The sequence below is a fragment of the Vicia villosa genome, linkage group LG7, assembly GCF_029867415.1.
Source record: "Vicia villosa cultivar HV-30 ecotype Madison, WI linkage group LG7, Vvil1.0, whole genome shotgun sequence".
In the NCBI taxonomy this organism is placed as follows: domain Eukaryota; kingdom Viridiplantae; phylum Streptophyta; class Magnoliopsida; order Fabales; family Fabaceae; genus Vicia; species Vicia villosa.
The window spans coordinates 72,068,551-72,080,833 of NC_081186.1; the positions used below are offsets into that span (position 1 = coordinate 72,068,551).

The window sequence follows — 12,283 nt, forward strand, 5'->3', positions numbered from 1 at the left end:
TTTGATAACGCATTAGTGACTAAATCCAAAGTTATGTTCTCATCAATATGTGTATGTATGATTCAATAAATCTTTGTAAAAAAAATGAACTAACCAAACCAATCCAAACCGCATTGGTTTGATTTGGTTCAATTTTATTTCTAAAAGCTAACTGAACCAAACCGAACCACACTTTTTCTTCTTGCGGTTCAGATGATTTTTTACGTTAAAACCACACAAACTGCACCGCGAACACCCCTAATTGTTAACATTCATATCAAGAAAAATTCACCAATCAAGAAAAATTTACCCTCCTCTTAGATTACTTTTCATATTTGCAATAAAGTGACTATCGTTTAATTTGAAGGGACTTGGGTTTGTGACTCACGGTTACATGTTTTATATTTTTTATTTTAAATTCAGAATTGTTTAATATTACTATGAATCTTGAGAATTATTTGTCACTGATGTACATTGACTTAGTGATAAATGTGTGTGATGTGACTTAAAGGTCATAAAAAATAAAATCCAATTTAGAAATCCAATCATGGTTTAAATGTAGAAAAAAATTAGTTTAAAAAATATTAACAAAAAGACTAATATATTTCGGTTAAATTTTATAAGAGATTACATCAGTTTTTTTCGAAAGATTAATTTGAATTCTATAATTTTTATGAGGAATCAAAATGGTTTGCACTTGTTATTTAAATTTTAACAAATTAATTGAATATTACAAAACTTTTTAATTATTAATATATATTTAAAATCATTCAGAATACTAATTGAGTATATATATGTTACGGCGTCTAAAACCCTTTCAGCGAGTGAGCACTGAGGCGGTTGCTCATTTTCTAGGGTTCAGTTCATCGGTGTCTCTTCGAATCGCAACAGCTCATTTCGTCTCTACCACCAAGCTGCCATGGCGAGCACCAAAGTTCAGAGGGTTATGACCCAACCCATTGTATGCGTTCTCAACACACTCTTTCTCTCTCAATTTCACTATAATTTCACTATGCTTTGTCATTAACAACTTAATTAAACCTTCGTTTTTTTTCGTTTTTTCTCAGAACTTGATCTTCAGGTTTCTTCAAAGCGTAAGTCTCGCATTCATTTCGGTTTAATTACGTTAAAAAAATTTGTAATCTGATTTCGGATTTGATTTTTGCAGAAAGCACGTATTCAGATTTGGCTCTTTGAACAAAAGGATTTGAGGATTGAAGGAAGAATCATTGTGAGTTTTAGTTTCAAGCCTTGTTTTTTTTTTTTATGCGGTATCTTCTTTAGTGCGTAGAATTATGTGGTTAGGGTTTTAGTAATGCTATGAATGAATCCGACATTTCGTTTCATATTGGCCAATGTTCCAAATTGTAGTAGTAGCTTAAAATTTTTGTGTATAAACTTGGAAAAATAAACCTGTTTTTGCTCCCATTGTTAAACTGTTTAAAAGTCAATAAATTCTAGCCTTTGAAGGGCACTCCTTAAGACCTTGAGTTGAGACATGTGGCGCTTGCAGCCTATGAAGCACGGACACCGGAAACATGACACTGACATGTTGACACCGGTAATAATTTGAAAAAATTTGAAAAAATTAAACGTAATCACAAGCACTGACACACATTTTTTCAGAGGTGTCGGCGTCTGGTAGTCTCCCCTGCAGTTTCTATTCTCCAATTGCTTTTTCTCCTTTCTTTGCAAGTCATTTCCAGCAGCAGATTTCTAGCTAACTAGTTAACAATTGAAACCGTCTACTTTGTTTCAGTTTTGTTCTAGTTTTTCTTTCCCTTTCTCAGGTGGTAACCTCTTTTTCTGTGGAGATTTCTCTATTTTCACAAACAAAAAGATGTATTTTTGCTTTTAGACGAGGAGTTATATTCTGTCACGAGGAACAAGATTGTGAGCTTAGGAGGTTTTTTTTATTTGTTCTCACAAGTAGATTTTCATAGGTGTAGACTTGCCAACACATTGTTTATGGTAGACTTTCATTCCATATAATTTCACATGTTCCATTGTCCTTCCATTCAAATTCTCCTCGAGCAGTGCTCCTAGCCACCACATTCTGTTTCTCACAAGGTTCCTGTCAATGAATTCTCATTAACAAGCTTACTGCAAAAGATATCTCTGGACAAGTATGAGATAGATAAATCAGTCTCATGATCATGTCGTGATCTAATTAAAACTTAGATTAGATCCACTAATTTGAATTTGTTTCTAACACAGGGAATCCAGTCCCTCAGTTCTTCAGTCTCTACTAGTTTTGAACCTTGTATCTTATCAATTTGGAACATTTAATGTCTTTTTGTGTACTAGTTAGTGAACCTATTTTGTGGTTTATGAATTTGTACGTCAATTTTGAATTCTGATGCTAGGTTGTGGATTGGCTGTTTTAGTTAGTCTGTTCTAATTAGATCAGGACAACCAGGTATGCCTACCCGGGATCATATATTTGGGATTGGTTGGCTATATCCAAGACCGAAACCATTAAAGACACTTGTCCCATTCAATCGAATTGCTAGGTTGTGGGTTGGCTGTTTTAGTTAGTCTGTTCTACTTAGATCAGACAACCAGGTATGCCTACCCGGGATCATATATTAATATTTGGGATTGGTTGACTATATCCAAGACTGAACCATTAAAGAAACTTGTCCCATTCAATTGAATTGCCAGGCTGTGGATTGACTGTTTTAGTTAGTCTGTTCTGATTAGATCAGGACAACCAGGTTTGCCTACCCGGGATCGTAAATTTGGGATTTGTTGTCTATATTCCAAGACTGAAACCATTAACGAAACTTGTCCTGTTCAATTGAATTGAAGCGATCTGAATATACCCTGAATTAGTTAGTTTTTGGGATCAGTTGTCTTGTTTCTTGATGTGGTAGGGGTTAGTGTAGATGTAAACCTTTGAAAGAGATGATCCAGAATTAGCATCAACCTTTGTATGGATGCATAACTATTGTTGTCTATGACTAGCTTTAACACTAACTTGAAAGAAAAATTATATTTCGAACCAATGCAGAAAATTAGATTAAAAGTTCCACTCTTATAATATATGATACATGAATGTGTTGCAGTTATTCCATTATTGACATCTCTAAGAAATAGGATATGGCACTTGTCTTTATTTATTTTTACTATCTACATTCATCTTAGCCACATCCGTACTAACAAGAACTTTGGATTTGAAACCTCTTTGTCTCCTTTAACACTTCAGGCCTTTTGGTTCATGAGCTCGGTTTTTAGTGGAAAAGGCTTGATTATTGTTTTTGTTAGCGTAGACAGCACGTCCTAATTAGAAAATTGGGTATTTGAGCAGATGGTTGAAGATCTTGTGATTTCATTTTTTGTTTTAAACAGGGTTTCGATGAGTACATGAATTTGGTTTTGGATGACGCCGAAGAAGTAAACGTGAAGAAGAAGAGCAGAAAGACATTAGGTAAAGATAAGCTCTTCAATTTTTTCTTCTATATGTCTTAGCCACTAGTGCATTTTCTAATGATGCCATTGTTTTGATTAGGGAGGATCCTTCTTAAAGGAGACAACATCACTTTAATGATGAACACGTAAGTGAAATTTAAATCACATTTTTATCTATTTCTCTGGTTTTCATCTCCTAAATTTAAGTGATATAATTTGCTCTTACAAATTTCAGGGGGAAATGATGAGCACATATATCCATCCAACAAGAAGGCTGATTTTATATTTACCATTTTCAGTTTAATGAATATTTCTCCTGTCAACATGTTGACTATGCTGTATGAAAATGTAATGTTGGCTGTTCCTCTTAGTTTTGCCTCCTTGTTGCCTGTATTAATGTCCAGCCAGATTTCAAAACCAACAGTACCGCAGATATTGTAACTTTCAATTATCATCATCATAGTGAATTAGTCGTTAATGGACATTCTAAATATATTTTGTTGTTGCTCAAGTATTTGGAAGACGAATCAAAACAATTGTTCATCTAAGCCTTCAAGCTCCTGATAAATAATTGTCCAAACCTCTTGTGTTATAGCTGACATGCTTGTGCCACCAATAACACAACTTTTGCTTTATGTCAATATTTTTACATAATTTTATTCATGTATGTAAACGTGTCCATTTTAAACCCTCCTTTCTAATATTTGTTAGAGGATAGATATAGAATTCAAAAAATATAAAATGAACAAAATTTGTATATTAATAATTACTATATACAATGAATTATAAGGAATGTAACAAAAAAAGTTGAAACTTTCATTAGCAAAAAAAGTCTCTTGAAGTCTAGATTGTTTCATACTTCCATTACCAAATGGATTTCATTTACCATTTCCAGAGCACCAAAATGAAGGCTCATGTATCCGGCGAACAAGATTCTGAGCTTCCACAGAGAAGACTCATGTATACGGGAACAAGATTGTGAGCTTTGTAGGTTATTTATTTGACTTGTTATTCTCTAACGTTGGATGCATGTTAATCAGCAAGGGAGGAGTTGTCTGGCGAACAGGTACATGCTAATATGGAAGTGTGAGATTATATCGAAAAAACCCTACACGCACAGGCTAGACTGAACAAGGTTCGAAAGAAAGTGAAGCGAAATTGAAACGGTTCCATGATGACTTGGACATGGCTACAAAGAATCATAATGCATCAGAAGGTATTAGAGGGATCAAATTCAATTTCTTGATGAAGAAAGGAGCCCAGGCTTGCGGTAGTGACTACTATTTGTTCTAAACAACGAAATTTGGCAGAAACTCAATTGATAACTCTTGAAAAGAAGGTTACTTTCATTGCGAAAATGACCGACCCTGAAGAACATTCTGATAAAGATGGGCTCATGGAAGCCAAAAGAGAGGTTGCTCCTCTGACTGCAGAAAAATGTTGGAATATGCTTCATCAATAAGTCCGCCTTCAGGATGTTGGGAAGATTGATGTGCTTACATATGAATATATTTGATTTAGTAAGTTATGTTTTGGATATGAAACAAATATTATATGTGCATTCATTGACTCTTGGCTTTTATATATGCATTCATTCTTTGACAGAGAAAATGTTTCACTGAAAGGATTGGCCAAGTATATATAAACCTAAGAAATTACAATTTAGTGCAGATTTGTATTCATAGTTGTTGGATCAAAATCAATTAGCTTAGATTTTAATGGAGATGGCACAGTCGATATTTTGATTTTAAAATCTACAATGATATCTTAACTGTCAGATCTTGATCCAACAATCAAAGTGTTGACTGTGTTATTATACGAGATTGTTACGAACATTTTAGTAAAGCACAACAGTCTAGACAGTCGCAAACCTAAGGCAAGAGAGAATCAATAGACTCATAATTGAAAAAGAAAGGAATCATTTCATTTCTTTTCCCACTTGTTCTATATAAAATCTTTTCCATACAAATTGCTAATGGAATGGCCTAGAAATAAAACACTCCTCAAATGGACGATATAGAGTCTGCTATTTCCACATGTTATTATATATATATAGTTGGCAGACTCATCATCCCATTTTTGGTTGAATTATAACGCATTAATCGATTGAAGGCCGAGTTGTGTTTGGCAATCTCCTACCATTCACAAAGGAACTGAATAGATGCAGTGCTCTAGAAGGTTGTGCATATGGTACCATGTGCGCTGCTCCTCTTACAGTAGCGAAAGTCAACAAGTTTCCGTATTCGGTTACCCAACCTCCAACCTACACATAAATATACATGCCATGAATCAAGTCTTACTCATTAAAACCAATGTTGCAAATCGCAGACGGTGTAAAATATCTGTTTGTTCAAATTTTGTTACGCTATAATGCTATAGCATGCTAAATAGCGAAAAATAAATTAAAAAGTACCTGGCCTTTGTGGAACCAAGCTCCGTATGGGACTGTAATCTTGAATTTCAGGTCATGAGCTAGTTCACGAATCAGTGTTCGAGAACCTAGTAATGGCATAACAGAATCTTGATCTCCACTATCATAACAATTTCACATAAACACATAACTACTACCAAAATGTATAAATTAAATAGGCAACAAGTCTCGGTTGTTGAAATTAATCACCTGAAAACCCATACTGGAATATGGTTTTGAACAATCCGTTTGAGAGTTGGAAGCATATTAGTGTTAGGATCTGTATGGCTGTAATTTAAAACACTGCAATGAAGAAAAAAGTGCATGTCAGACATTTGATCGGTAATAGTTATGTCAAAGTATGTATTATATAATTTATACTTACCGACTGCACATCGACCATGGATACGGAAGATTGGTACGGTTAGCATGGAGAGCCTTTTGAACCTCTGGAAGGTTGAAGTAGAAACTACTTTCATAACTCATGCAGACATCTACACCTAAACTAATTTTAGTAGCCTGCATTAACAAAATAACCGAATAATTCTGTTATACATTTATCCAAAGTTACAAGTATTAGAAAAAAACAGAAGAGGCTAAAAAGTACCATCTTTTTCAATCTTAGTTCTTGTTCAACTATGGCCGGGTAACAAACATCGAGAAGCACATCATAGTTGTTTATATAATCGCTGACAATTTTGCTAGCATCACTTATGGCATTGTTGCATGACTCAGATATATTATTCGGAGATGCAAAGGTATAATCATCAAAATCGCATTCTTTCGTAATGGCAAGAACAAGTTCATCAGAAATCATTCCGTGCGACCAGAAGTAATCATACATTGCTGGTGCGTCACGATCTAGATTCAAAAGTGGGTTTCCAATCTAAAAAATTCCAGAAAAAAAAAAAAAAAAGAAGCTTAGATTACTTTAGTTAGCTTCCAAAATTTGTTCATCAATAACCAAAAGTACATGCAAATTAACAAAAGGGATCATATGAATGGGATCTTACAGCAACTCCTTTCAAGTTAAATTTGTATCCGGTTGAACGAGCATTATAATCAAGAATAGCGTTCGCTAACTGAGGTATGTAATGTCCTGAACAACATTAAAATAGAATATTTTGTAGCACAAGACCAACTTCTGCGTATTTCAAAACTGATAAACTAGTTATTATAACTGAAATCTGATTATTGTGTTTGTTGAACCTGCATAGCTTTCTCCGGTAAGAAACAAATCTCTTGATTTGTAGGTAGGAAACTTCTCTAACCATTTAAGCAAGAACAAAAGCGCATCATTGGCTGCCATAAACAAATTAAAGAATCATGTCCATATCTAGTAAAACCGAAAAACCGCATAGATAATAATAACTACATAAATATGTTCACACAAAGTTCGATTCAATACCTGTGGAAGCGTCACCGATGTTATAATCGGAAGTTGTATTCGAGTATGACCAACCAACTCCAGCGGGGGACTCCAAAAAGAGGAGATTTGAAGCTATGATAAAGGAAAACACACATATTATATAATCAAGAACCAATGTACAACCTATGAAGTACACACACCAGACACGACACCAACATTAACACGTCGAAATCGGTAATAATTTAAAAAAATAAATAAATTGAACGTAATCACAAATATTGGTGTCACAGAACACGTCTTTTTTCAAAGGCATTATTGTACCACCCAAATTACTCTCCAATATCAAAACACAAACTCATATACCTCTATTCCAAGACATTGAATTCTTGCGTAAACCGCGTCCATCGCCGGTCGGATAAAACGGACCCAATTCAGTAAAAGCACCTCCTCCAATAGAAGAACATCCCGGACCTAAAAAAATTAACAAAGATACTATTTGATTCGAATTTAATATAAACATTGTAACAAATATATAAAAGTTGAAAAAGTATAGCATCTTTTACATAAAGTAGCCAGATTCATTCAACATTCTTAACCTTAGATTCTGTTCTTGTCAATAAAAAAAACAGCAACAAAACCTAAATAGGTAGGGACAAGACAACACAACACAAGGACAAATCAATGACAACAAACAACATATTCTTTTCACAAAAACAAACATGTGAAAATCAAAACCACAAAAACCAAAAAAAAAAGTATTATTATTATTATTACCTCCATTGAGCCAAAGAGTGAGAGGTTTTTTGTTAGGTTCATGGTCAGCTTCAACAAAATAGTAGAAGAGACTTCTTCCATGTTTTACATCAATATCAACATAACCAGCATATTGACTGAATTCAACTTCAGGTTGTCCAGGAAGCTTCACAACAAGATCCTCAATAGGGTAACGGTAACCTTCTGTTTCCAGTAAAGTTCCATAGATCACAACTATCAATGCACTAACCAACCAACACTTTCTCATTGTTGTTGTTATTCCCTCACAAGATTCTCACACTCTATCTATCTAAAGGTACCAGATTTGAAATAATAAATGTTAATGTTGGATAAAGTAATAAATAAAATATCATTTTATGGTCAATAGTCAATGAGAATGAATTTGGAAGTTAGTTTGTAGTATTTTAAATATTAACTAAATTTGTTTTGACATGGACATCATGATTGTTTACTTTCTTTATTACCATGTGTTTAGTCGCCACGCTTGAAGTGTCTGTCATTTTCCTTTAGACTTTGTTTAATTTATGGATGGCATTTTTTGTTGTGAATGGATCCTCTTCTATTTTTTTCCTTCTGCTCTCAATTCCAATTCAAAGGTTAGAATCACATCTGAATATAGGCCAGTTTATAAAGGATTCTCTGATCTTATCTATAAGAAAAAATAATTATTTTTTAAAGGAATTGAATCAATAATGTATTTGATTTATATAGTGTGCACATACATGTTTTATTTAATGAATTTTAAAAGTAAGTATTTTTTTAAATAAAATTAAAAAAAAATGTTTAAAAAGGATTCATTTAGACCATCTCCAATGGTGCAACCCATTTTTGAGTTCTTTATGGGTCCCACCAGCCATATCATCTCAAAATAATTTATTTAATATTTATTTTATTAGTGTAATTCAAATGGGTCCCACAACTTTACCTCATAAATTAATTTGATTGGGTACCACAATTTTTTACTAGTTGCATTACAATGCAACTCTACTATGACATGACATTTTGATTCAATATTTAATTATTATATTGATGTCTAGTTGGAGAACTCATTGAAAAATACCACCATTGGAGATTCTCTTAGTTACGAAACTACTTTATAATTTATTATTTATTCTTTTAATTTTATAATTTTTATATTATTTAAATTGTAAAAATCAATAAAATATATGTTATATATATATATATATATATATATTAATTCAATTACTATTTTTTAAAAAATATTTTACAAATTTAATCAAATAATTTAACATTGTTACAAGAGTTTTTGGTTGCAGTTTTGCATGTACTAAAATAAATTACATTGTGAAATCGGGCTATTTGCTCTTATTTTGGTCATTACTTATGTTTTGAATTTTGAATTCAAAAAGTGGCAACACTTCATGAACGGTTGCAAAATGAAAATATGTAACTTTTGGTAAATGTTGCAGTAGGCTAAACATTGTAACTTTTGGTAAAAAAAGAATTGTTTCACCAAGGGTCGTTACCTTGTGAAACAATACTAATGAGACCTATAAATACATCATTCCGAATTCAGAAATTCACAACAAAAAATGCATATCCTCTAGAATAAATTCCAGGCTGTATTTAAGTTTTCATCCGTCTTGTGCAAACTCGAGAAGGCTGAATTATTCTGGGTATTCCTACATCAAAACTCTAAGACATTCGAGAGTGTTTGAAATACTATAAGAAAATGTTTCGTTCACGGTTTAAGCCTGAATCCATTCAATTTCGAAGCGTTATCTAACAGTCTTATAGTATCTCAAATCATGGCCACTGACGCTTTTGTCTCAAGCATCAAACTGATGAACCAGGACCTTGTTAAGTTGGACCGTTTTGATGGAACAAACTACACCCACTGACAAGACAAAATGACATTTCTCTTGACTGCCCTGAAAATTCAATATGTCTTAGATCCTGATTTGGAACCAATTCCAGAACCAACAGAAAATGACGGCTGTCAAACTCGCGGGTAGACCCGTAAACTCGTACGAGTTTACGAGTCTAAGAAGCATAAACGAGTAGACTCGCACATAGAATCATTTTTTATAGACTCGAGTAGACTCGGGTAGACTCGCACAAACTCGTATAGACTCGCGAGTCTATCATAAGTTTACGGGTCTATACATTTTTTTTTTGTTTTTTTAAACTATTAAAGGTCCAAATTTCCCAAAAAGATTTTATTTTAATTTTTTTAAAAATCCTTATTTTGTTTTGGTTGTAGAAGAATTAGGAAGTCTCTCTCTCTCTCTCTCTCTCTCTCTCTCTCTCTCTCTCTCTCTCTCTCTCTCTCTCTCTCTCTCTCTCTCTCTCTCTCTCTCTCTCTCTCTCTCTCTCTCTCCAAGTCTCTAGTATGAGATTTCTATGGGGATATGACTATAGAATTAAAGAGGTTTACAATTCGTGTCCAAAACTTAACTTGTAGCTCCTATGGTTTTGAATGGAATTTGGATTAATTGTTATTTGTTTGTTTATAGACTTTATTTTTTTTATTGTTTTAAAGACATTGGGTTGAATTAATATTTACTTTGCAATTTCATTCAAAGAAAAAAATATGTTGCATGAAAAGATAAATAATTTGGTTTATGCGATATGCAATTTGAAGTTGAAAAGTAGAAAAGGAAAAGGAAAGAGTGTTGTGGTTTCATTTTAAGATATTCATTCAGATGATGAGTGGAAAACTGAAGATCCTGATGAAGAAAATGTGCAAACTGCAGTTATTGTTGAGTGATATTATTGTTAACAATGTTATGTATGTTGATGTTGTTGTTATTAATGTTATGCAATGGTGGGGCGACAATGTTGAGTTAGGTGAAAGTGGAACTTGAAGCAATCCAACAATGGTTAATGATGAAGTTGATTCATATGGGGTAGAGTTTGATAATGATGCTCAAGATACCGATGAAGAAGATAGTGATGATGATTTCACTAGAACTTTCGATGATTGAAATTATTAGCATATATGTTTTATGATTTCTTTTTGCTTTATGTAGTAGTCAATTAAAAAGATATTAGTACTTTAAGTCTTTAAATGCATACTCTACTATTTATTTGATTTATTTTTGAGTTTTTTGATAAGAAATTTGTTATAGAATCTGAAATTTAAATTTTAATGTTAATTGGTGTTCTATTATATATATTTGTGCCATATATGAGGTATTTACAAGTGTAAAAATTTAGGAGTGTGTCATATATGTGTCACTTATAGGTTTTTAAAAGTCATTTTATATTTTCCATAGACTCGTACGAGTTTACGAGTCGAGTCTAAGAGTCGAGTCTATGGACCCTTTACGAGTCTGAGTAGACTCACGAGTTTGACAACCTTGAATGACACCGATGAAGTAAAAAAGGAACAAAAGAAACGAAAGGAAGATGAATTGCTATGTCGTGGACATATTCTGAACATATTATCTGATCCTATTTATGATCTATACACCAATACTGCATCTGCAAAAGAAATTTGGAAAACACTCGAATTCAAATTCAAGGCCGAAGAAGAAAGTACAATTTTTTTAAATATCTAAATACTTTGATTTTAAAATGTTGGATTCCAAGCCGATTCTTGCATAAGTACACGAGTTACAGGTTCTCGTGAATAAAATAAAAGTCGTGAAAATAGACATTCCTGAAGCTTTCCAAGTCGATGCAATTATTGCAAAATTTCCACCTTCATGGAAAGGATACAAAAAGTAATTGTTGCATAGTTCTGAGGATTTTTCATTGGAGAAACTTCAGCAACACTTTCGAATCGAGGAAATGACGAAGGATAGAGAAAAATATGAGTCCACTGGATTTGCTAAGGCCAATGTTGTTGTTGCAAAAGGAAAGAAAAAACATGATGGCATGAAGAATCATCTCGGCCCTAAGAAAGATCATAACAAGTTCAAAAACTTTGGCGGACCAAAGGGTACAAAAAACGGATGCTATGTATGCGGCAAACCCGACCACTATGCTTGAGATTGCAAGCTCAATAAGCCCAAAAATGAAGTTAATGTTGTTCATGTTGATGATGACATAATCGCTACGGCGAGTGAATTTATGGCAATCAAAGGAAAAGTGCAAGCATGGTGGTATGGTACATGTGCAACCGTACATGTATCTTATGACAAAGCAGCATTTAAAACATATTCTGAAGTCAATGATGGACAAGAAGTACAAATGGGAGATTGTAACGCCCCGAATTTAATTAATTATTTAATTAAATTGACCGAGGATTTATTCATTGGAATTAGTTGGAGTCGAGGTTTATCGGTATTATTCTAAAGGCGTAATTTGGATTAATATGTTATTTTGAGCAGTTAAGTTGTGGTCGGATTTATTAGTCGGATTAGTCAGAGAAG

At 33.3% G+C, this 12,283-nt stretch overlaps 2 protein-coding genes across 3 annotated transcripts; one reads left to right on the plus strand and one right to left on the minus strand.

Annotated features, from left to right (window-relative positions):
• Window positions 1-776: 776 nt before the first annotated feature.
• Window positions 777-3,883, plus strand: LOC131620775 (uncharacterized). Its single transcript, XM_058891933.1, has 6 exons — window positions 777-940; window positions 1,047-1,073; window positions 1,148-1,210; window positions 3,331-3,409; window positions 3,491-3,536; window positions 3,626-3,883. The coding sequence occupies exons 1-6, from the start codon at window positions 899-901 to the stop codon at window positions 3,633-3,635; spliced, it is 267 nt and encodes an 88-aa protein (XP_058747916.1). The 5' UTR covers window positions 777-898; the 3' UTR covers window positions 3,636-3,883.
• A 1,601-nt stretch (window positions 3,884-5,484) lies between these two features.
• LOC131620774 (serine carboxypeptidase-like 42) lies at window positions 5,485-8,280 on the minus strand. 2 transcript variants are annotated; one of them, XR_009289280.1, is made up of 10 exons: window positions 7,944-8,280; window positions 7,533-7,640; window positions 7,209-7,301; window positions 7,010-7,102; window positions 6,814-6,899; window positions 6,408-6,686; window positions 6,186-6,319; window positions 6,011-6,103; window positions 5,804-5,889; window positions 5,485-5,653 (listed from the first exon to the last, which is right to left on the minus strand). XR_009289280.1 is itself a non-coding variant. In XM_058891932.1 (10 exons), exons 1-10 carry the CDS (start codon window positions 8,188-8,190, stop codon window positions 5,489-5,491), a joined length of 1,416 nt encoding a protein of 471 aa, XP_058747915.1. In that variant the 5' UTR covers window positions 8,191-8,277; the 3' UTR covers window positions 5,485-5,488. The 2 variants fall into 2 exon arrangements, 1 of the variants encoding a protein (XP_058747915.1); XM_058891932.1 differs by having other exon boundaries at window positions 5,804-5,921; window positions 7,944-8,277.
• Window positions 8,281-12,283: the final 4,003 nt, after the last annotated feature.

Coding starts and splice junctions, on each gene's coding strand:
- LOC131620775 (XM_058891933.1), top strand. CDS start 899: ATGGCGAGCACCAAAGTTCAGAGGGTTATGACCCAACCCATT. Junction 941..1,046: donor GGGTTATGACCCAACCCATT/GTATGCGTTCTC, acceptor GTTTTTTCTCAG/AACTTGATCTTCAGGTTTCT. Junction 3,410..3,490: donor GAAGAGCAGAAAGACATTAG/GTAAAGATAAGC, acceptor TGTTTTGATTAG/GGAGGATCCTTCTTAAAGGA.
- LOC131620774 (XM_058891932.1), bottom strand. CDS start 8,190: ATGAGAAAGTGTTGGTTGGTTAGTGCATTGATAGTTGTGATCTATGGA. Junction 7,302..7,532: donor TTCAATGTCTTGGAATAGAG/GTATATGAGTTT, acceptor CCTTTATCATAG/CTTCAAATCTCCTCTTTTTG. Junction 7,103..7,208: donor CATCGGTGACGCTTCCACAG/GTATTGAATCGA, acceptor TGTTTATGGCAG/CCAATGATGCGCTTTTGTTC.